This window comes from Lytechinus pictus, chromosome 2, assembly GCF_037042905.1.
Source record: "Lytechinus pictus isolate F3 Inbred chromosome 2, Lp3.0, whole genome shotgun sequence".
Lineage (NCBI taxonomy): Eukaryota > Metazoa > Echinodermata > Echinoidea > Temnopleuroida > Toxopneustidae > Lytechinus > Lytechinus pictus.
In genome coordinates, this window is record NC_087246.1 from 64,400,617 (window position 1) to 64,422,983 (window position 22,367).

General features: G+C 38.3%; 1 protein-coding gene across 1 annotated transcript; it reads left to right on the top strand.

Annotated features, from left to right (window-relative positions):
- Positions 1-200: 200 nt before the first annotated feature.
- LOC129269807 (blastula protease 10-like) lies at positions 201-12,553 on the top strand. Its single transcript, XM_054907291.2, has 8 exons — positions 201-614; positions 3,186-3,399; positions 4,365-4,576; positions 5,382-5,585; positions 5,989-6,351; positions 7,979-8,309; positions 8,578-8,806; positions 10,001-12,553. The coding sequence occupies exons 1-8, from the start codon at positions 456-458 to the stop codon at positions 10,131-10,133; spliced, it is 1,845 nt and encodes a 614-aa protein (XP_054763266.2). The 5' UTR covers positions 201-455; the 3' UTR covers positions 10,134-12,553.
- Positions 12,554-22,367: the final 9,814 nt, after the last annotated feature.

Below are 22,367 nucleotides of genomic sequence, written 5' to 3' on the forward strand. Positions count from 1 at the left end.
ATAAAAGGTTCAGGTGACGATGAAGACTAAATATTTTTCCGATACTATCGATATCAAACGATGTCGCGGACTTGGAAGACAAGATTGCCTTCGTGAAACGGAAAGCGCTGATTTGTCGCCAATCTTCCTATCTCGGAAGAATGGTCCTAGGACGTTCCTACGTATCGCTCATCTCGTCATGCAACAGGCCCCTGAGTCATCCCATTCAACCCTTCTAAACCGGTGAGAATGTGGGTGTTTTCCTAGTTTCGGCCAAACACCATGCCGGTCTGTCGAAGTTACATAAAAAAAATTATACAAAAATGTTATAATAGTTATTCTACAAGACCAAGAATATTTGTTTTCCTGAAAAGTTATTACACCTTGTCACGTGAGAAGTGCAACCTAAATTTCGTCATCACACAAGTAGAGGCATCTTGACAACGCTATCCTCAAATTATTTTTTTATCACACGAATGTGTGTATTAATCATACTATTTAGCGATATGACAGTAAGTGAAATGATTAGAATTATTCTGCTATTAACCATCTGTTCGACTATGCTACCAGACTGCCATGGCGCACCTGCTGTGGTAAAAGATCTACAAAGAGAACGTCGTGGCGCTGATGATGAGGTGAGTTCAATGTTATTTTTCTATGAGCCTTTTTTTTTTCTGGGTTCGCGTTTGTTAAACGGTATTACGAAATGTGCTGGATCCCCGCCTAAATTGGGATTAACTCTAAAATCATAAATTACATAACCATTTTCTGAAGAAACTGCTGATTCTGTGCATTAATTGATTGGATTAGTTTTCAAAGTCAGGGAGTATGTCTCTATATTTCATCGACATGGCTATCGATATATATTCTCGATTTTCTTAGTTTTACCATGCGTTCTGTGATAATAACGGCCTACACATAAAATTTTAATGTTAATGGTATGGATTTAAGGAGAATTCCTACCCTTTTCCAATCCCACCCCCCCCCCCAAAAAAAAAAAAACACGCAACCCTTTCTCATTGATGTTCACTCAGCCGATAAAGTATGTTATAGCAGAAACTGCACTTCAAAAATTATTAAGGTAGTGACTCCCTTTTTTAATAATAATATTTTTGTTATTATAGAACTATTGGTTACACAATTTATTTTTATTGCGCAACGCTTTTGAATTCTCCCTATTGTGCAAAATGCTTTGAAAGTGTATGATTTCATTTCGTAATGATGTGGAGCGTTGTGGCCCAGTGGATTAGACTTTGAAACAAAGGGTCGTAGGTTCGAATCCCAGCCATGGCGTAATTTCCTTCAGCAAGAAACTGATCCACAATGTGCTGCACTCAACCCAGGTGAGGTAAATGGGTACCGGTAGGAAGTAATTCCTCAAGAAGCTGTGTGCGCTGTGAACGCCTAGCTTAGCCGGGTAATATAGGAGCGCCTTGAGCACCTAATAAGGTGGATATGTGCGCAATATAAATACCCTATATTATTATTAACCATGAGTTTGAAAAGACTGGTAAAGATGGACCCTTTTTTAAAATAAAAACAACTTGGGTTTTATCATATTTGTGCTGAAATCTTTCAATGTTGACCTTGTATATTTTATACCTTTTCTTTATCGAAGAAAATGTCGACATTTTTCTATAATGGAAATGAGAATGCCCGTGGACGGTGCCCGTGGACAGTGCCCGTGGACTGCTGACATCACAAAACAGTTATATGCACAACTCAATGACATGCAAATGAGAAAGTCGATGATGTCCATCACTCACTTTTTTTATTGTTTGAAATATAGAATATTTCAATTTTTACAGATTTGACTATAAGGACCAACTTGACTGAACCATAAAATGTTAAGGCGATGGTAATTCCACGTGTTCAGGGAGAAACTTTGTTTCAAGGACAATGAGGAGAAAACGGGAATAAATCATATTTCATGTAATGAAATACAAAAGAAATTAGTAAGTGATGTCATCAGTCCCCTCATTTGCATACCGAACAGGATGTGCATATAACTGTTTTGTGAAATTAAGTGATACTTCAAAATGTCATATATAACTTTCTTATTTTTGATGAAAATTTTCAGTGTTATATACTCGTTGGATTTTTCTCTTTATATCCAAGTCAACTCTTTGTTGGGGTTAACTTGTCCTTTAAAGACATAATGAATAGAAACTTATTTTTCGCGGCACATTTTTTGTCAAGGTATAGAGAATATCCTAGTTGAGGTTTTCACACAATGTAAATGAAAAAAAAACCCTGTCATTCAGAAATATATTTGGTTTGAAGAGGGTATCTATATATTCAAGGTGGCCAAGGTGGCTGTGCGGTAAAAGGTGCGAAATAGAGTGGGTGTCCTGTCTCATGATACAGTCTTCCTAACAATTCTTGGTACACAAACTGACGTGATATTTCATTCGAAACAACGTTACAGCTTTGATCGACATGGAATCGGTACCATAACCAGACCCAGGAATTTATTTTTGAATGGGGGAGGCCGCACAGACAATTAGCAATTGGCACACCGGAATGACTTTGGAGTTTGGATCCGCACCTGTAATAAAGCCAGGCAAAAATATGGGTCCTTATACCGTTCCATGACATTTTGTTCCACCTCTGGCTCTTATTCAGCAAAGGACTCAATTTGTGTCACGAACTATTTGACCAAAGAAGGAGGATTCTGACTCGATATAGGGGGGCGCAATCACGCATTAAAGAGTAAAAATAATTCTTAACTCCTGAAAGTCAAAGGGAATCACGATGTACAATATTGGGGAGGGATGCACCCTCCATGTTTACCTATCAATCATGGGCGGCGGAGCAGAGGAGTATCTTATGTATTGGGGGAAGCAGAATGGTGTCCCCCTCCCCTTCATGAACAAAGGATAATACCCTGCTCCGCCGCCCATGCTACCTACGTTAGTCAACATGGTCAATGTGATCTTTGTTTAGAACTATATTAATAAGCCAAAAAAAAATCTGCGCGAATTGTCATTGATCTATTTGCCTATCGAGACGCCCACATATTCATTTGGTAACTAATATTTTGATAGATGGTATTTTGATTTTCGTTTCTTTGAAACACACAAGAAAAACTCTTGGAATTATTCGTGATACTAGGCCTCCAAATCATTTTCTCTGTCCTTTTCTAGCAAAAATACAATTTTATTATCAAATTTTATTGATTATCATTTTGTATATCGTATGAAAAGAACGGTATTCCAGCATCCCCAATGGAAGAAGAGAGCGACGGCGCCTTTCAGTCCGACATCATGCTGACAGACGAACAATGGGCGAATCTCTGGGAGATGCTTGATGACGAGCGTGTTCATGGCGACCGGAGAAGAAAGAAGAGAAAAGCAGTGATCTTCCAGCACAGAAGATGGCCTCTGAAGACAGTACCCTTTGAGTTATCCAGTGATTCTGGTAAGTTATCAATGTGATAAATAATTTTTATCGAGTGGTTTACAGACATAGTTTTATTTTTATTTTTGTTAAGCAATGACGACCAAAAATGAAATTAAAAAAATGTTTAGAATCTGTGGTCATTTAGAGCCCCCTCCCCCATAAGGAAACTTTTTAAGTCTTTTTGTTTCCCTCGCAATTTTCTTATCCTCTTGCAAGATAGGATTTGACCAGTTCGTTTTAACCATGACTTGTGGTAGGGTCCTTGGCCCGGGTCCATGGTTTAACCAAATGAAGATTAGCTGCATGCCACGTACTGCGTCCTATATACCCCCTTCCCGAAGTTGCGCCACTGTACCCTCATTAGAGTCATTACAAACATTGTAACATGGTAAACAGAGAAGGAGGTGCTGGAGTGAGATCCCCTCTTCCCTTGTTAGGATCCATGGCCCTGCATGGGAAGCGGGTGTGCAGGGGGTGATGGGTGTATTATTCTCCATAGGCAGCACCCCCTGGAATTCTGGAAGGTGTAAGAAAAATGGAGAAATGTAACCCAAATAACATTCATTCTGTAGAGGAAACCTTCTTTTTTTCTTCAAATTTACATCAGCACCTCAACTAAAAATCGTTCCCAGTGCCCTCTTCAGGGGCCGCGGAACGGTTTTCAGATGGGGGGGGGGGCTGACCATGCAAAAAATCACAATCATATGGTAATTTTTACGTTTTTTGTACACGGTTTTGGAAAAAAAGTGGGGGAGCGCCGAAGCCTCCAGCCCCCCCCCCCCCCTCTCCCCGCTTGCGTGGCTCCTGCTGTTAGGGAACCCCAAGATCCGTTACTGCACAGTTATCCATTTTATAGATTCATATTTTGTGTGAAATACTTTTAAACTTTATTTTAATTGTCCGTAATCAGCATGTTTTCTTCAGCGAGATAATGAGAACAATTACAAAGAGTATGATGACATTGGCTTGTTTTATGTTTCTAGCCGGTGACATCGGGGTGATCATGGCGGGTATGAAGCAGTGGACCGATCATACCTGTATCAAGTTCCAACCTTACAGTCCAGATCAGATCTACAGTGAACTCGGGCACAATTCTAGACTCTCATTTGTGAAGGATTCCCGAGGCTGTTGGTCGTATCTTGGTCGGGTGTTCTCCGGTGCTCAGCAAATCTCAATTGGGGTGGGATGCGAATCGGTAAGAAGGGATTCCCGTATTGTTGGCTTGTATAAAGGGGCGGTACTATCGGGGAGGGGGGATGTTACTTTTTGTGAGCCTTCTTGTATGTTGGTCTTAACTCTATGCATCATTCTCACAACAGGGGCCAAATGGGGGGGGGGGGAGACGCCCTAAAGAGAAAGACAGATAAAAAAATGAAGAGGGACTGAAAAGAGGGAAGAGGAATAAAGAAGAGTATAAAAAAGGAGCCTTGGTTGTGTAACCTTATGACGCCACCTTTAGGGTCTTATTCTTGCCCCCTTCCCTTCCTCAAGTGAAATGCATTGAGCCGCCACAGTTTATTTTATTTAATCATTTAATTTGAAAACGGAATATGGAACATGCAGAAAGTTTCCACAAAATACAAAGTCAATATAATCGAATCTATTATAGGACATTTGGGGCTGTTTCATAAATTCTTGTGACAGTTGAGATAGGCCTCATATTTTACCCAGTGCTTTTAACAAAGTGAAAACGAATTCTATAAATTCTATAGATTTTTACAAATATTAAACTCTGCATTCTATAAGTGTGACATTTCCAATAGTTCAAAGAGTTCATTTAATGATATTAATGCCTCTGAATTCCCTAATTAATAATGAATAAACATTGTGTTGCTTTTTAAATCCTAAAACATAATGAGTAAATGGTGTAGGCCTAACCTCTTACTACAAGATCTTTATAACAACAAAAAAATATTCTCTCTATACGCACAACCGTATGATTATATACGAAATTGGTGATCGGCAGTGTTTTATTGCACTCCAATATTCTCTTGAAACAGCCAGGCGTCGTCGCGCACGAGATCGGCCATGCCATCGGGTTTCACCACGAGCAGTCTCGCCCTGATCGTGATGACCACGTGACTATCCACTGGAACAACATCCAATCAGGAACCGAAGTGAACTTTGTTAAGTACACCACCAATCAGGTGACGACACATGAGATCCCATACGATCCCGGCTCGCTCATGCACTACGGCACTCATGTAAGTCTATATAACTAGTAATATATCTCTATGATTTTGTTTCTACTAATTGTTTTATTTATTGGCAAAAAGAAATCGGGAGGTAAAAAAAAATAATAAGACAAGGCATGAGCTGCATATTCAGACTCTTAACTCGAGTGAAGGCTTTGCACAGCAGACTAATCCCTTGGTGCCTATCAATCCACATTCTGCGACAGTGCTGCAAATATCTCAAACTTACAGATGAGGAAAATCTAATGAAATTCTTTAACAGAAGACGTTTATCTACCTATAGTTATATTATAAACCGTGTAATTCATTTAAAATGATAAAGGGTTTAAGCTCTGTATTTTCACTCTTATTGACACTAAAATAAGTTCATGTTCTTATATATTCATTTAACACTTTACAACCCTTCCACCAGTACTTCTCCAAAAATGGCTTTCCAACAATCACCACGAAAGATCTTTCCAAACTTGACCTACTCGGCAACCGCGATTACCTCAGCTTTCTCGACATCAAACTCGCCAACATAATTTACAAATGCAACGAGGAGTGCACTACGGAGATCGTGTGTCTCAACGATGGTTACCAGGGGCCTAACTGCAACTGTGTGTGCCCACCGGGTTTCAGCGGGACCTTCTGCCACCAGACAGGTGACCCAGTAGATCCTGTGGGCCCTTCTGAAGAATGTATGCACACATACACTGCTGCCTACGGTGAGATCAAGTCTATTAACTACCCCGGGAACTATGACGACATGTTTGATTGCAGCTATCGCATTCAGGTAAAAGGCCAACATTACAACATTCTGTTCATTCTTGTTTTTGTTAGTTTTGAAATGGTTTGAGGAAAACCAGATTGCAGATTTTAATGAAAAAAATGAATATTTATGAAGATAAAGGATTATGTACAGTGGCGTAGCTAGGATTTTTTTCACGGGGGGGCACTGGGGGGTCCTTGCTTTTTCAGGGGGGGCACCGGCCATTTTTCCGGTGTGTGTGTGTGTATGTGTCACAAGGGCGGATCCGACTTTCGCCATTAGGGGATGGGGCCCGAAATTATCTTCACCTATATCAGTCACTTCTTAGTTTTATTCTTATAAAACAACATAAACATGAAATAATCTCATAAGCCTTATAAAAAGTGCGAGCGCGAAGCGCGAGCGATTTTTTTTTTTTTTTTACTTTCATGTATTTTTTCCTGAAAATTTAATTTTCTGGGCAATGTTATGTGTGATCCTGAACAAGATTCGTATGTAACTAGATGGTTACTGCGAACGCCAAGCGTGAACAGAAATATTTATCAACTGTTCTAGCATTATCGAAAAGGACTGCTTAAGGACTGCTTACAGTTACCCACGAAGACGGTATATATTTCAATAATGCGAGCGCGAAGCGCGAGCAAATTTTTTGACATTCCGACCTTTCTAAGCACTTTTTGTATTAATAAATGGAGTAGATATGTAACTAAATAATTGATGCGAGCGCGAAGCGCGAGAGGAAGAAATTTTAAAATTGAGATTTTAGACCTAAAAGCGGGACACTCTATTCATATTTTGTAAATCATAAATAGAATATAGTCAATTGGGTATAATTAATAATGCGATTGTGAAGCGTGAGTAGACGATTATTGATATTCTGATGTGAAACTGGATAATTTAAGTACATTTTAAATAAAGAACATGCAGGCTATCGCGCATGTTTTAGATTTAGACCTAGAATCTGGGCATTCTGAATACATTTGTTTAATGGAACATTATGGAATACAATATGAACTTGGCAAATCAAACAATGTGACCGCGCAGCGTGAGCTTAAAATGCTGATATGTAGACCATAAAACGGACCGATTTCACAGAGCACTTAAATTTGTAAATGAAAAAAAAAATGAAAGCTCGATGTCCGAGCTAAAATATGTTTTGCATATTGACTTCAAAACTTGCTCCATATCAGCCTATTGAGCAAGATATGAATCTCATCGAACAGGCAATTCTGGCGCGAAGCGCCAGCAAAAATTTTATATAGTAACATGAAAAGATTTGTTTTTTAATTGCAAGTCTTCCCCTCACATTATTTCATTCACTCGTCTTCCTCCTCTTTTTTTTTTTTTTTTTTTTTGCTCTGCCAATTTTTTCTGGGGGGGCACCTGGGGGGGCACACCAAATCTCAGGGGGGGCACGTGCCCCCCCAGGCCCCCCCGTAGCTACGCCACTGATTATGTAATGAGACTGCCCACACACAACGAGAAGTACCTCAATGTATTCCTCGACAAATTTATCAAACTCCACTGATGATTCACATGTGGGGGTAGGGGAGCTAGCTAATCGCTCTATCCATCTCTTTTCCTGTTTCGCTTATTTGCGATTATGCAGAGGTATTGATTGAAACAAAACATTTTCTAATCTTCATTTTAGGGAGGGCAGGGGTCGTCGATCTCACTCGTGTTCAGTGATTTCGACTTCGAGGACCATGAAAACTGCGAATACGACTACCTCAATATCCGATCAGGTGACAGTGACCTGACAGGAAATACATACTGCGGCAGTGAGCGTCCACCCGCGTTCTATACACAGAATAGCGAGATGATTTTGACATTTCACTCTGATCCTTACGTCAACGGTCGTGGATTCCGTGCTACCTATAACATCATCGGTCCCCTGGTCGGAGAGGAATCAACGACTGTTCCAACGACCACGGCCCAGACAACAACACAGATGACCACGACAACCGAAGGAGAGAGTGGAGGTATGTAAAATGATTATTAAATTATATGAAAAAATATGTCTAAGCTTGCGATCTGCCTGTTTACTCTTCTCACTAGATTCAGAATTATAGGGAATGATCGATATGAAAATTATTCGGCTATATTTTGTGTTTGGAATGCACTTTTTGCACTCTGAGAGTATTGATCCAGCCCGATTGTTCTTTCCACCGTTAAACATTCCAAGATATTGTTTTGAATTAATTATTCATTATCTGTCTCATACTGCCCCCCCCCCTTGTTTTCACCCAGAGTTCGTTGGTTCTTGCGGTGGATATTTTTCAGCTCTGACTGGCACTTTGGCTTCTCCAAATTATCCGGCCGACTATTCGAACAACGCTGTCTGTTACTACACCATGGTCGCTCCCGCCGGTCGTCGCATCGAGCTCACTATTCACCACCTTGACGTCGAACCCTCGACCGAGTGTGAGGGCGATTACGTCATTGTGAATCCAGGCAGCGGGATTGAAGTCTTAATGAGGTAAGATTCTATAGGCCCGAGCAGCTTTTAACCTTTTTTTTTAAATAATGCATATAGTATTTTCACTTGTTTGGATGAATTACAAAAGAACAATGTATATCTCGGGCCGACCGTGCCGTGAATCGAACCCGAACTACATGTATATGGTGTAGTCAGGCGCCTTCGACCCCAGACCTCATGGAACTAGTTCACTTGAACAATAATTACGACGATTGCAGTATAGCGCCATCCATAGACTATGGCCTTAAAGGGATGTTCCAAATAAGACAAACAAATCGCTGAAAATTCAATCAAAATTGTACAAGGAATAACAAAGCTATATATGGCATTTTAAAGATTTCCATTGTATCGGTGAGACAGTTTTAGACATATTTCATGAATATTCAATGAGCAATCTGATGATGCCATATCCCCACTTGTTCTTTTGTATTTCATTCCATGAAATTAGGTGTATTCAAATATTTTCTACGTAGAACTTAAACTTAACAAATTGGATTGACAACTGATTTAGTGCATTAGATATCAATATTGCTGCTACTTATTTCATTACAAGGGATTCATATCAGTCACGCATGTAGGAAAAAATGAAACAATAATGATTTCATGTGATAACGTAAGAAAGAGGAAAGTGGGGATGTGTCATCTTCGGCCTTCCTGATGAATATTCATGACAGAGTTCATAATTATGATTGTTTTTACAAAATATTGCTTAACTTTAACATTCAACAACTTCGTTATATGTTATTCGATTTTGATAAAATTTTCAGCATTTTACTCTTTGAATTTTACTTAATTTATTTATATATAAATATTTCTAACCCGGAGTACCCCTTTAGAGATTATCATTATGGTTGCTTGTGGAGATGTTGTCCTGACAAGGAGGAGCGGGGGTGGATATTTGAGTCAAATATAATAATTACTCTTATCTCATGTTGATATCCCAGCCCCCCCCCCCCCAATATTGATGAGCACTCACTGGAAACAAATAATTATTATTTTGAAAAATATTAGAGGCAAATTGGGAATAAAATTATAATACACGTAAGGTCCTGCCAACCATGGCCATCGATTCTGCCGTATATTAGGATTCAATATTCAAATTTCAACCAGTAAAGTGCTTCTTTTATGTCGATTTTGATATTGCTATAACATCACATTTACAATTCGCTGTATGTTTCCTTTGATAACTCGCAGGCTCTGTGGGTCTCAGGCGCCAGGCGGGACCTTTATTTCTTTACAGAACTGGCTCCAAATTCGATTTAGGTCTGATTCCTCTGGCACACGCTCAGGATTCACAGCCTCATATCGCACCGTAGACATCATCTAACCATGACATCTAACTCTGGTTCAGGTGGGCGTTTCATGAAGATTTTTGTACGACTGAACACACGACTGATGACCATTTCTGTTGCTAAATGATATATCCCCATGTATAGCTGACTCGCCGCCTAAGAACATAGTCCAATCGTTCGTAAAGTCACTCGTAACTTTACAAAGAGCTTAATGAAACAGGGCTATGGCGCCCTTAATATTTTAAGGAAAAAAGGAACTTACAGGACTGAGGAAGATGCTGGATATATTATGAAAGCTGGGAGACTTGATTACGTGCTTACAGATTGATGTAAGTTATTGAGAAGCTGACTGGCATTCCGAATATTGTGCTATATTTCAGATTGTGCGGAGTTTGGAAAGGAGAATAACTTGTTTGCTATTAATAGGAACAGGGGCGGTGGATCGAATTTGAAAGTGGGGTGGCACAGGGAGATAAAGGGCACTTTAGATTTTGAAAAGTGCATCTTAAAACAAAGTACGATAAAATTGAAATAAAATATCTACCCCACTCTAACATGTCTCAAATAATAATTAAAAGTCGTTAACAAGAAAACACTATTAGGCGTTTATCCTTATCCAAGGATACGGGTGCACACCGTAAATCCCCCCCCCCCCCAAGAAAGGTTCCCTTCATTTTTGTCTAGCCTCTGCAAGCAGAGCGAGATTATAGGCGCCGCTTTTCCGACGGCGGCGGCGTAGTCAACATCAAATCTTATCCAAGGTTAATTTTTTGAAACGACAGCATAACTTAAAAAGTATATGGACCTAGCTCATGAAACTTAAACATAAGGATAATCAAGTATTATTGAACATCCTGTTTTGTTTTCAGGTCACATAAGTAAGGTCAAAGGTCATTTTGGGTCAATGAACTTGACCATGTTGGAGGAATCCATATCGAAATTTTAACATAAGGTGAAAGGGTATATTTCATTGGGAAAATAGTTTTTTCCAACGGGAAATTGTGACAGGCAAGTACCCCCTTCCTGTGATTTTGCTTTCCCTGCAAAAAAGGAGGTGCTAATTGTAATCAAATTACTTTAACAGACTGAAAGTTTTAAACAAACTAATGAGATCAAACGGGGCACTTGATGTGAAAGGAACACACTGCAAAAGAGAAATTTCACTATGAAAAAAAGGAGCTAAAGGGTGCAATAAAAACATTTTGAAAAGCGATTATCCAACTGATAGATGTACTTTCAGAAGGGAACAGAACGCTAAAAAGGAGAGCTTGGTCGGACATGAAAAGAGCAAAATAAGAAAGGCCGCTTATCTCATCCGAGAAAAAGCACTTACAGGAAGAAAGGAGCACTCGTTAACTCACGGGTCCTTCTAAGATGGAAAGGGGCACTGAACACGTTTGCCAGAGGGTTTTTTATTCGGCAGAAAGGGACACATTAATGCTCAAAAAAGTGGGGGAGTTGTTCCTCCTACCCCTTGGATCGCCCCCGATGAAGGAATGATTTGTCACACCATTTTGCCTGTCTTTTCTTTTTGCTTAAAACGTTAGGGAGCAAATTCGTTATTGATATAAATATCTTAATAAACAGGTTTTCATTTATCTTTACCTCTTAAAAAATCGGCGAAAATCGATCGAAATGGTGTCGTACAAAAGTGTTTTAATGATGATGTACGATCGCTGAATCGTTAATTATTAGTACTCTGATTTGAGGTATTTGATGTTTTTTCAAGGATGTATAATCATGATATTAATTGATTTGTACAATTGTGTTTCATCCGATTGGCAGTGCAATAATCGAGATGAGGATGAATAATAATTTTGTCTAGCAGTCTTATAACTTCTCTTCTTGTAATAGGGTCTTAAAAATAAATTCTTAGTGCCTTTGATAGGGCTGATATTCTCAATGTGCTGTTTCCTTGAAAATCGATGGATCGGTAATAGTATCAAAACGTTTCGAAAAGTATTATTATAAAATAATGTTGAATTTAGACAAAGATGAACAGCATATTCAAGGATAAAGGAGGATAATGAATTTGTAAAGGGTTGTACTTCTAAACCCGTAATTTTCATCAGCACTGCCAACTTCAAAATCGCCATAGAACACAAATTGAGATTACTCAAACTGTTATAGTAGCTGATGGAACTTTATAAAATCAACTTGATCCCATCTACCCCGTATTAAATTTGATATTTTTGCAGGGTTCCATTTAATTCCAAGCATTATTCTCAATATTATCTGGAGAAATCTCGACATGCAATCATTTAAGGCCTGTTGTAATAGTGTGATTTCATTTTCAGTTTACTCTTATTTTTAGAATTATTTTTACACATAAAAATGCTGTTTTAATTTTAGATACTACACTGTGTTATATATTAATACTATATTTAATACAGTTTAAAGAAGTGTTAAAAATCTTAAATAGCGAAGTTGTAACATATTAAATCTTCAATAAATCAAGTATGGTTGTTTAACATGTGAAATACATATAAACAGGAATATATAAAATTTTAAACAACATATTTATATGCGTTTGTTCTTAAAACACTAACCAAATCATAACTTTTCATTGTTTAGATTGGAAAAGTTGATTTTTTTTTTGTTAAGTTGGGTTTAAAAAATCAATGGTTGTTGCATTCAAAGTTGTTTAGTGTATTATATAAATCTACTGATTTGATTTTAACAAATTGTATGTAAAATGCGTACAGGTCCGTTGTGTGGAGCAGTTATTTTGTGTTGCTGACAATAATAATGCTACCCATTGTCAATTTGCATAAAACTAAAAATAAATAATAAATAAAGAATAAAAACAGGCCTTAATGAATAACAAAAATGTTCCAGATCCAAATCTAATCGGTCATGTATGTGGAGCATGCATTTGTCGCATTTTACGGAGCGAATGTCCTCGGAGCAAATGTCGGTGGCGCAATCATTGTCGCATTATACGGAGTGAATGTCGGAGGAGCAATTGTCGGTGGCGCAATCATTGTCGCATTATACGGAGTGAATGTCGACGGAGCAATTATCGGTGGCGCAATCATTGTCGCATTATACGGAGTGAATGTCGGAGGAGCAATTGTCGCATTATACGGAGTGAATGTCGGCGGAGCAATTGTCGCATTATAATTATATACGGAGTGAATGTCGGCGGAGCCATTGTCGCATTATACGGAGTGAATGTCGGCGGAGCAATCGTCGCATTATACGGAGTGAATGTCGGCGGAGCAATTGTCGCATTATACGGAGTGAATGTCGGCGGAGCAATTGTCGCATTATACGGAACAATTGTTGGCGGAACAAATATCCCCAAATATCGGCGGAGCAATAGTTGACGGAGCAAATATCGGCGGAGCAATTATCTTCGGAGCAATTGACGGTGGAGCAGTTGTTGGTGGAGAAAATATCGGCGGAGTAATTGTCGGCGGAGCAAATATCGGCGGAGCAAATTGTCCGGAGCAATTGTCGGCGGAGTAGTTGTCGCATTTTGCATAGCAATTATTGTCGGGTCACCGTTATTATGGTAACTGTTTGATAAAACGTCCGACAAGTCCTTTCATGAAACGCTCCCCTGGTTTTCCAGCGTGCAATGGGATATTTTTATACTTAATCCAAGTCTTCAGTCTTCTACAATATTCTTCTTTTTTTATAATTCTGCTAGTTCAAACTCATCTAGAGCAGGATATATTTATTATCGTTCGATCATTTCCCATCCCCTCTCAAAAACAACGCGACAATCACAATCTGTCTAATTTTTACTTTTGCAAAATCAGTATTTCGCAGTTGAAAATAACTTTTCATACAGTATAAATATACCTTTAGGTCATTTTGAATTATGTGACTTTGTTGGAATATAGCATGCGGCTGGACCGTTACATTTTAAAATGGTAAATATTAATTTATTCAATAAAATATACATGTAATATCATTTTTATATAGATTGAATCGTTTCGTTCTTCTTTGTTGATAATTAAGTACTCTATTTTGACCAAAGTATTAATCAACAGTTGTTTCTGTTTGACAACAACATATATTGGTTTAACCAATATCTAATTACAACAGGAGAGGGGGGAGAGAGAGAAAGAGAGAAACTTACAGAGACAGAGAAAAGGAGAGAAGAAATTGGCATTAGTTTTATGTGCTATATAGCTTCTATTCAAAGGTTTCCATGGCGAAGAAGGAGAAGAGTGTAATTGGTTTCATGGTACTGGGCATAATAATGTTGGTGGTGAATGTGCTATAGCGTATAAACAGGGATGGCCTTAAAGGTTTGGGCGGGGCGACCACCCTATGATTTTAAGGAGAGAAAAGGGGAGAAGTATATTTTGGTCATCGCCCCCCCCCCCCCATCCTCATCAAAATATATTGACGCCGCCCTGAGCGTATACTGAGAGAAGATGAGGAGCAAGAATCTGTGATGGTTGAAAAAGAATGAGATAAGAATACTTTCTTTCTTTCTTTTTCTTGGTCGTGAAACTTTTGGGCGCATGGCCCCAGACCCCCATAATTTGTGTACGCCATTGTTACAGAGAGAAAGAAGGGGGGGGGGAGAAAAGTTTTCAAAAAGGGCACTTCATAGAATTTCAGCTAAAATTTATTCAGCTTTATTCTTGAGAAGAATCTCTTCATTATAGAAATTATATTTAGTGCCCTAGCTGGACCCTCTAACATTTCAGGCATCTCTCCAAATTTGGGGGTAGATTATTTTGCGAGGGGATTCATAATTATTAGGAAATGTGAGTTATCTTTAATGGTGAAAATTCAAGTTCTGTTAAGCTAGAAATAAAGACTAATAGCATATGGGGGGTCTTCCAGAAACTAAAATCAAACAGGACTTGAATGACTTAACAACATTCAAAAGTTATCCGAAGTGAAAGGGTAATTATCTCACAATAAATCATTCATTGTTTAATAGAAATTGTAACAATTTTATTGTAAGAAGACCACAAGACGTCTATTATAGAGATCAGGAAGAGAGAGTTTAATCATCGCAGTGAACAAAATCATCACTGTTATTGTTCTCGAAAAGGTCATGGTTATATGTCGAGATAAAACCGCGAGTAAAGGAGAGTTGGAAGTTGGAAAAGGAGAGTCGGAAGCCAAAATGCACGTAAAACGCCTTTTTAGTTAATAGCAAAAAAAAACTTGGCAGATTAATTAGCAAAACAATAAAATTAAGTTATAAACAGGTTTCACCTCCGCGAGTTGTTTTAAGAGAAAGGGAAATTGGAGAAAGAGAAAGGGAAATGGGTTAAAGAGAATCGGATGATAGCTAAAGAGAACAAGAAATCTTGGATGATGGCGAAAGTAAATAATGTGGTGTTTGCTTTTAAAGCAAATTAAGTGAAATTGACATCGTGAAGAAAGAGAATGAGATTTTGAATATTCAAGATTCAATATAGGTGAAGGGGTTAAGGAAAGAACAGTAAGTAAAGTGTCCTAAAGAAGAAGAAAAAAGAATAATGAAAAATGTGTAATGAATAAATGGATTGATAATAATATGCATAAAATGAAAGATGTATAACTCATGACGTCAGTGGCGTACCGCATTGGGGGGGGGGGGGGCACCAGCAAAAAGTCACTTAGTGAGCGCGCGAAGCCCGCTCAGTTGCCACGTATACTGACCTATATAATAGAGATATTTTAAGGACAGTGCCATTAAACAGATATGTATCTCACTGAAAAAAAAATGCGAGCGCGAGCTTAAAATTTTTGATATTCAGACCTAAAACAGAACATTATAAGCATCGTATCATGATACGTACCTGTCTCGCTAAACAAATAATGCAAGCGCGAAGCGCGAGCTGAAATTTTTGTATATAATTACTGACCCCAAACAGGGACATTTATTTTAGGAATCCATTAAGAGTATACAATCATAATCTCACCAATCACTATAGTCATCTAATTCGAGTGCCAAGCGCTTGCTGATTTTGTTAGAATTACATCTAAACACATGAAGCGCTTGTATATAGTCATATACCGTATTTACACGTGCATCGGCTTTTGGTTCAGAACCAAACGCCGATGTAGAATCGGCATTTGGTTTATCTTGCACCGCGTTTACACGCTGTTACAGCTCGAGGTGCAGAATCGGCTCGCGTGGCAAAAAGCTGAAATGATACGCGCACCAACGTGTTTACACTTAATCGGCATTTGAATCGGCTCGCGGTTCTGAAAATGGGGCAATCACTTTAAGTAGTCATGAAAAAGAAGCATATGTCACTACATAACTCGAAGTGCGAGGAATTTGGTGTATATTGACTTGAAAACGGAAGGTTTTAGTACAACAGGATTATATATCTCGTTAAATACGAGCACCAGGAACAATGAAGACATAGGCCCTGAGCAAATAATATTTTATAAAGTTACGAAAAAAATGTTTCTTATGTAATATAACATAACATGATTTTAATATAACATTATAATGAACAATAATTTCTTCTTTCCTACTATGTTTCTCTTCCTTTCTCCCTCTTTTTCTCCCTGTTTTGCCAGCTGATGGGGTATGTCCCCCCATACCCCCGTAGTTACGCCACTGCATGACGTCATTAACTGATTTTGTTAGTTTCGTATTAAAAAAAACTGGCCATCCGATGGGGGGGGGGTACATGCCCCCATAGTTACGCCATGCACTGCATGATGTAATTTCTATTTTAATGATCGCACTAAGTTTGGTTGGCGAATGAGTAGACTACTGTGATTGCCAACTTCCTTATTCATGGGGGGGGGGGGGGGTAAGGGCTTGAGCAACTTTAGGGCTTGGCTCTCTGCTTTGCTCTCATATTAAACGATCCTTGAAACACTTCTGCTAATTGGCCTTGACAAGTATCAACATCAAAGTTAGATGAAGATTGTGAGATTAATTTGAGTACTGCAATAGTTTTACTTATTACCCTTTTTTCTCTCTTTGTGCAACAATAAGATGCCGCGAAATCATTTTGAAAGTGTAAAAGTGGGAGGGGGTGGGATGAACATGCATTTAATAACATCACAATTTTGATGGCCAGGGTCACGTTTGTAAACATGTTTACAGAGCCTTTGGAACGAATTTAGTTTAAAACAAAAATTAGTGACGGGTTCGCTCCCAAAGGAAATTTCTACTTTTGAGCATTCCAAAATAATGTTCAGGGGGTTGTGCCTATGGGGTATAAATACCAATCAGCACCCCAGCTTCCCCGCTTCCCAGGGCAGGGCCATGCATGTTTACCGACAAAATGAGAAGGGGAAAAAGCCCCAGCCCCTGGTTGCGCGGTCCCTGTATATTGTTACTGAACAATCGTCAATTCCTATCCGGTCGCTATTTACATTTTTTGATGTTTTATGTATTTTTTGTCACGCCAGTCTTCCTTTTCTCAATACGCATCCACTTCTGGACATCAACCATGTCAACACTTAAAGCTACTGCTTCCGAAATATACACTAAAAGGAAGGATTAAAAACTGAATCTTATAGTTAACTATGCTTGTTTTCGTAAACTAAAGGATACGCCAACAAGATTCTGCCCAAGCATGACAAGATAAAGTAGTGTTGTAACTGTTTTGTAGAGCTATTCAGTAATTATTTGAGATAGCTATATTGTGTTATCATATCAAATCTATATAAGAATATCACACACATGACACAGTCATGATAATTAATTTTGAATGATAGCCCGATTTCATTAATTTATTGGTATAAAAAAAGAACCCGCAGATTTGGAAAATGCCCCAAAAGAATAATCAGCAGTTTCACATGGTATCTTCAAGTAAACTTTAAAATATAGGGAGGCGACAGGGTGTTTTTGACGGGGGGGGGGGGGACGACCTAAAAGTGATGTCATAATTTCATGCTTCAACTGAGTCTATACCATTTTTGTCATAATAGGCGCCGCTTTTCCGACGGCTGCGGCGTCGTCAGCATTAAAATCTCAATCAAGGTTAAGTTTTTGAAAAGTCATCATAACTTAAAAAGTATATGGACCTAATTCATGAAACTCTGACATAGAGATAATCAAGTATTACTGAACATCCTGCATGAGTTTCGGGTCACATGATTAAGTTCAAAGGTCACTTAGGGTAAAAAAAACTTAGACCATGTTGGGGGAATCAATATCGAAATCTTAACCAAGATTAAGTTTTTGAAATGTCGTCATAACTTAGAAAGTATATCGACCTCGTTCATGAAACTTAGAAATAAGGATAATAATGTATCACTGAAGATCCTGTATAAGTTTCAGGTCATTATGATCAATGTCACAGGTCACTTAGGGTCAACTAACTTTGACCATGTTGGGGGTATATGTGAAATTGTCATCATAACTTGAAAAGTTTATGGATCTAGTTCATGAAACTTGAACATAAGCATGATAAGAGTAAGCATGTATCCCTGAATGTTGTGGGTATTTGTTGAATTGGCATCATGACTCAGAAAGTTTATGGATCTACTCAGTTCATGAAACATAGACATAATTCAATTAAATTCATCTATTTAATACGTTCATTAAAACACATATATAAAGACATAATAACATAGACAATATATAATACAAATAATTATGACATTAATAGTGAGCAAAACAATACAAAAAACAAGAATTAAACATTACTTTACTAGGATAGAAATGAAAGTATAAGGAGTGGCAGAAAGGCTGAACCTTATAATGATTAAGTCAAGCTCCCAACATGATTATAAACCAAATTATGTATTACCGATTTAAACAAAAAAATTAATGTACGTGTGCATACATGCCATTATCAACCCCTATTTAATAATTTGGACAGACATACACAAACACATTATCACACACATACACCCACACATATCACACACACACACACATAAGGGTTATCAAGTCGTCTTAAGTCCAAAACTTGACAATTTAGAATGTTTAACATGATTTTAATAATCATGTATCATAGTTTATATAGTGCTTTCCGATGAGATGCATGTTTGAAGGTTATTATGAGCAATCGCGGAAGACGGACAGTCAACCTGCCCGATCCTGCTACTACTCTATTCTATTCGCCGACTTGTCAAGCCTTCTACCAATTAGTCTGCAGGCACAGACCCTGATTGAAACTTTGATCAACAAGTGTGTCTCCACGCAAAGACTAGCACATAAAAAACTTGCTGTTTAAATTCCTGAGCGAGAGGGCCTTCAGTACACAAGGCATGAGCATGGGTGGAAATACCAGGGGGACAGGAGGGACGCATCCCTCCTACCCAAAAAAGTAAGGGGATACAATTTCAAACGTCCCCCTATTTTTGGTATTTTATGATGGAAGGAAATACATCATTCAAAATCGTAATAAAACATGTATTTTTGAGACATGACCTTCCTTTTTGGGGCTGATAACCCTTTTTTTCTTGTCAAATTCATTTTGGTCGAAATGACCTCATATACATTTGGGGTGATAACCTTTTTTTTTTTTTTTTTTGCTTGTCAAATTTTCCAGCCCCTGGTCCTCCCTACCTTTGGGGACAGATTTCCGCCCTTGGGCATGAGCATAGGCTGCAATTCAGACCCTTAACTCGAGTGAAGGGTTTGCACAGCAGACTACCTTCTACTCGTGCCTGCCTACGTTTACTCAGCTTTCCACTCCTTTTGGTTAGACAGTCGTTTTAAAGGACAAGTCCACCCCAACAAAAAGTTGATTTGAATAAAAAGAGAAAAATCCAACAAGCATAACACTGAAAATTTCATCAAAATCTGATGTAAAATAAGAAAGGTATGGCATTTTAAAGCTTTAATTCACAAAACAGTTATTATATGCACAACCTTGTCGGTAATGCAAATGAGGAGACTGATGACGTCACCCACTAACTATTTCTTTTGTATGTTATTGTGAGAAATATGAAATATTCTAAATTTCTCCTTATTGTCAAGTGAAACAACGATTGATTCTTCCATGAACATGTAAAATTAGCATTGTTTGATACTATATGGTTTAATCAAGTTGTTCCTTATTGTCAAATCTGTAAAAAATGAAATATTGCATAATTCAAACAATAAAAAAACAACAGAAAAAGTGAGCGAGGGACATCATTGACTGTCTCATTTGCATGTCACTGAGTTGTGCATATCACTGTTTTGTGAAAAATAAGCGAAACTTTAAAATATCATAACTCTCTTATTTTACATCCAATTTTGATGACATTTTCAGCGTTATGCTAGTTTGATTATTCTTTATTTATTCAAATAAAAAATATTCTGTTGTGGACTTGACCTTTAAGGACTACACTCATTTCGAAAAGAATACTCCACTTTCTCGCCATTCCAATTCACCTCCAATTCTACCTATAATCCACTTTTCTTATCTCAGTCCCTCTCGGACTTTACACAATCATGGTCAGGATTGTGTACCGTAAACCTCTTCCGCGATTGCTTTCCGATGCTTTTTAAAACATATATTTTAGCATTGAATACTATAAATTTTTCTAGTTGTCAAAATTATTGGGGGACCAAATCGATATGTTTGTGCCCCATTGTGTTCATGTGACTGATCTCCCCTCCCTCTCCCATGATACAGGGCAGCGTTCCTATGGTCATGATCTTTTGCAGCCTATCTTCTTGTCGAGTGTATCCTGTTCATGTAAATATACATTATTTTATTTGGAAGTTCATAATAAAATGCCCCGATTATAGGTCACACGTCGCAATTTTCTCCCTGGTCACCAAATTAATGGGGTTGGTACCTCTTAAAATCCAATTCCATACCATATTGATTAAAGGTCTCTAAAATTTGAAAATATCGCGCTTGAAATTTAGGAATTTTTCGCTCGTTCACATGGCTCACTCCCGTACAATGAAACGCCTAGTGACAACGCAAGCTCCCTTCTTAATTTTTCTCAAGTTACCCTTATCGTGAAATGAAATCAAATGCCTTCAAACATGCATGTTTAATACCAATGGGGCCTGATGGGTGTTATAAAATGTAGACGAAATGGTTATGAAAAACATTCTCAAGCATTTTGAATATTTGATTATATTTTGTTCGGCCGCTACGCTCCCTCTTATTGCGCTCCTTTTTGTTGCACTGTATAGTCTGGCTTTCCTCTACCCCTTCCTTTCTGCGAGACCTCCGTCAATTTCAAGCTCCAAGCTTAAGATTGTGGTCTCCCACATTTTTTAAATAGTTTATATACATGTTTCAACTTTATTCAGAGAAAATTTTCCTTATAGGCCTTTTATTCATATCTGATTTAGAACAATCGTGGAGCTATTAATAGCTCCATGGTTCCGAACAATACTATAATTATGTTAATGCATTATGTTTATGGTTATGAAATGCTGAAGATTATTACACTTAGATATTCTATGTTATTGGATTGTGGACATAAAATCAAATCAAATCAAGTCACCATGGGCGGGGGACTATAGCTACTTGGTCAGATCAGTATAGTCTCCCACGTGACAACAGGCCGTTTCCATTGCATTGCATTAACCAACATCGAACATTTCTCAAGCCCCTGCTAGGAGCCCCCTCAAAATTTTTAGTCTGGAACCGCATGTGAATTATCATATCACTGAAAGTAATTATAAATGTATGAAATTAATTTGTTGGAAACAAAATTGGATTCAAATTTGAATTTGAAATGGAATAGGCCTAAATTTTGATCGATGTCCGGGGAGGGGACTAGGAAGAGGGGTTTCTCACCCCTTCCCTTTGGTCTTTTTATTCTTTTATTTTTTATTTATTTTTGCTAAAAGAGCCTACATGCAAAAATTATGAAAGGTATGGAATAGGATTTTTTCATTGTAAAATTTGAAACCGTCAATGTTGGAAATTTGCCCCCTGTGATTACATGCCTCGCAAAAAAAAGAAAGAAAGAGAAAGAAAATACCGTTCAAGCACAGCAATTTTAAAGAACCTGTGTCATGTGCATAGTCTCAATCAATCCCGACATCAACCACCCCCTCCCCCACACATACGTACACTGTATGGAAGGGGGTGGGGCTGAGAGTGGTAAACCGGAGTCGTCATAAAATCAAATCGCCCGGCGCACTAGCCGGAGCCTGAAAATATATGCACACAAAAAAAGAAATAAAGGGGGCAAGCCTGATTAACGACGTGTAGGCCTACAACAATCAAGAGCAGCAGCCATCTTTTGACTCTATTATGCTTGATTGCTTGTGCATGGGCCGGCCGGCATACATTTCTTTTTCAAAGTTGATGCTGGATTGTTATTCTGACCATTGAGGTGGGGGATTAGCCTCTTGTCGAGGCACTGGCGGCTACTTCCCGAGCGATATAGCTCGCCAGGCCTAATTCGCTTCGCGAATTAGGATATCC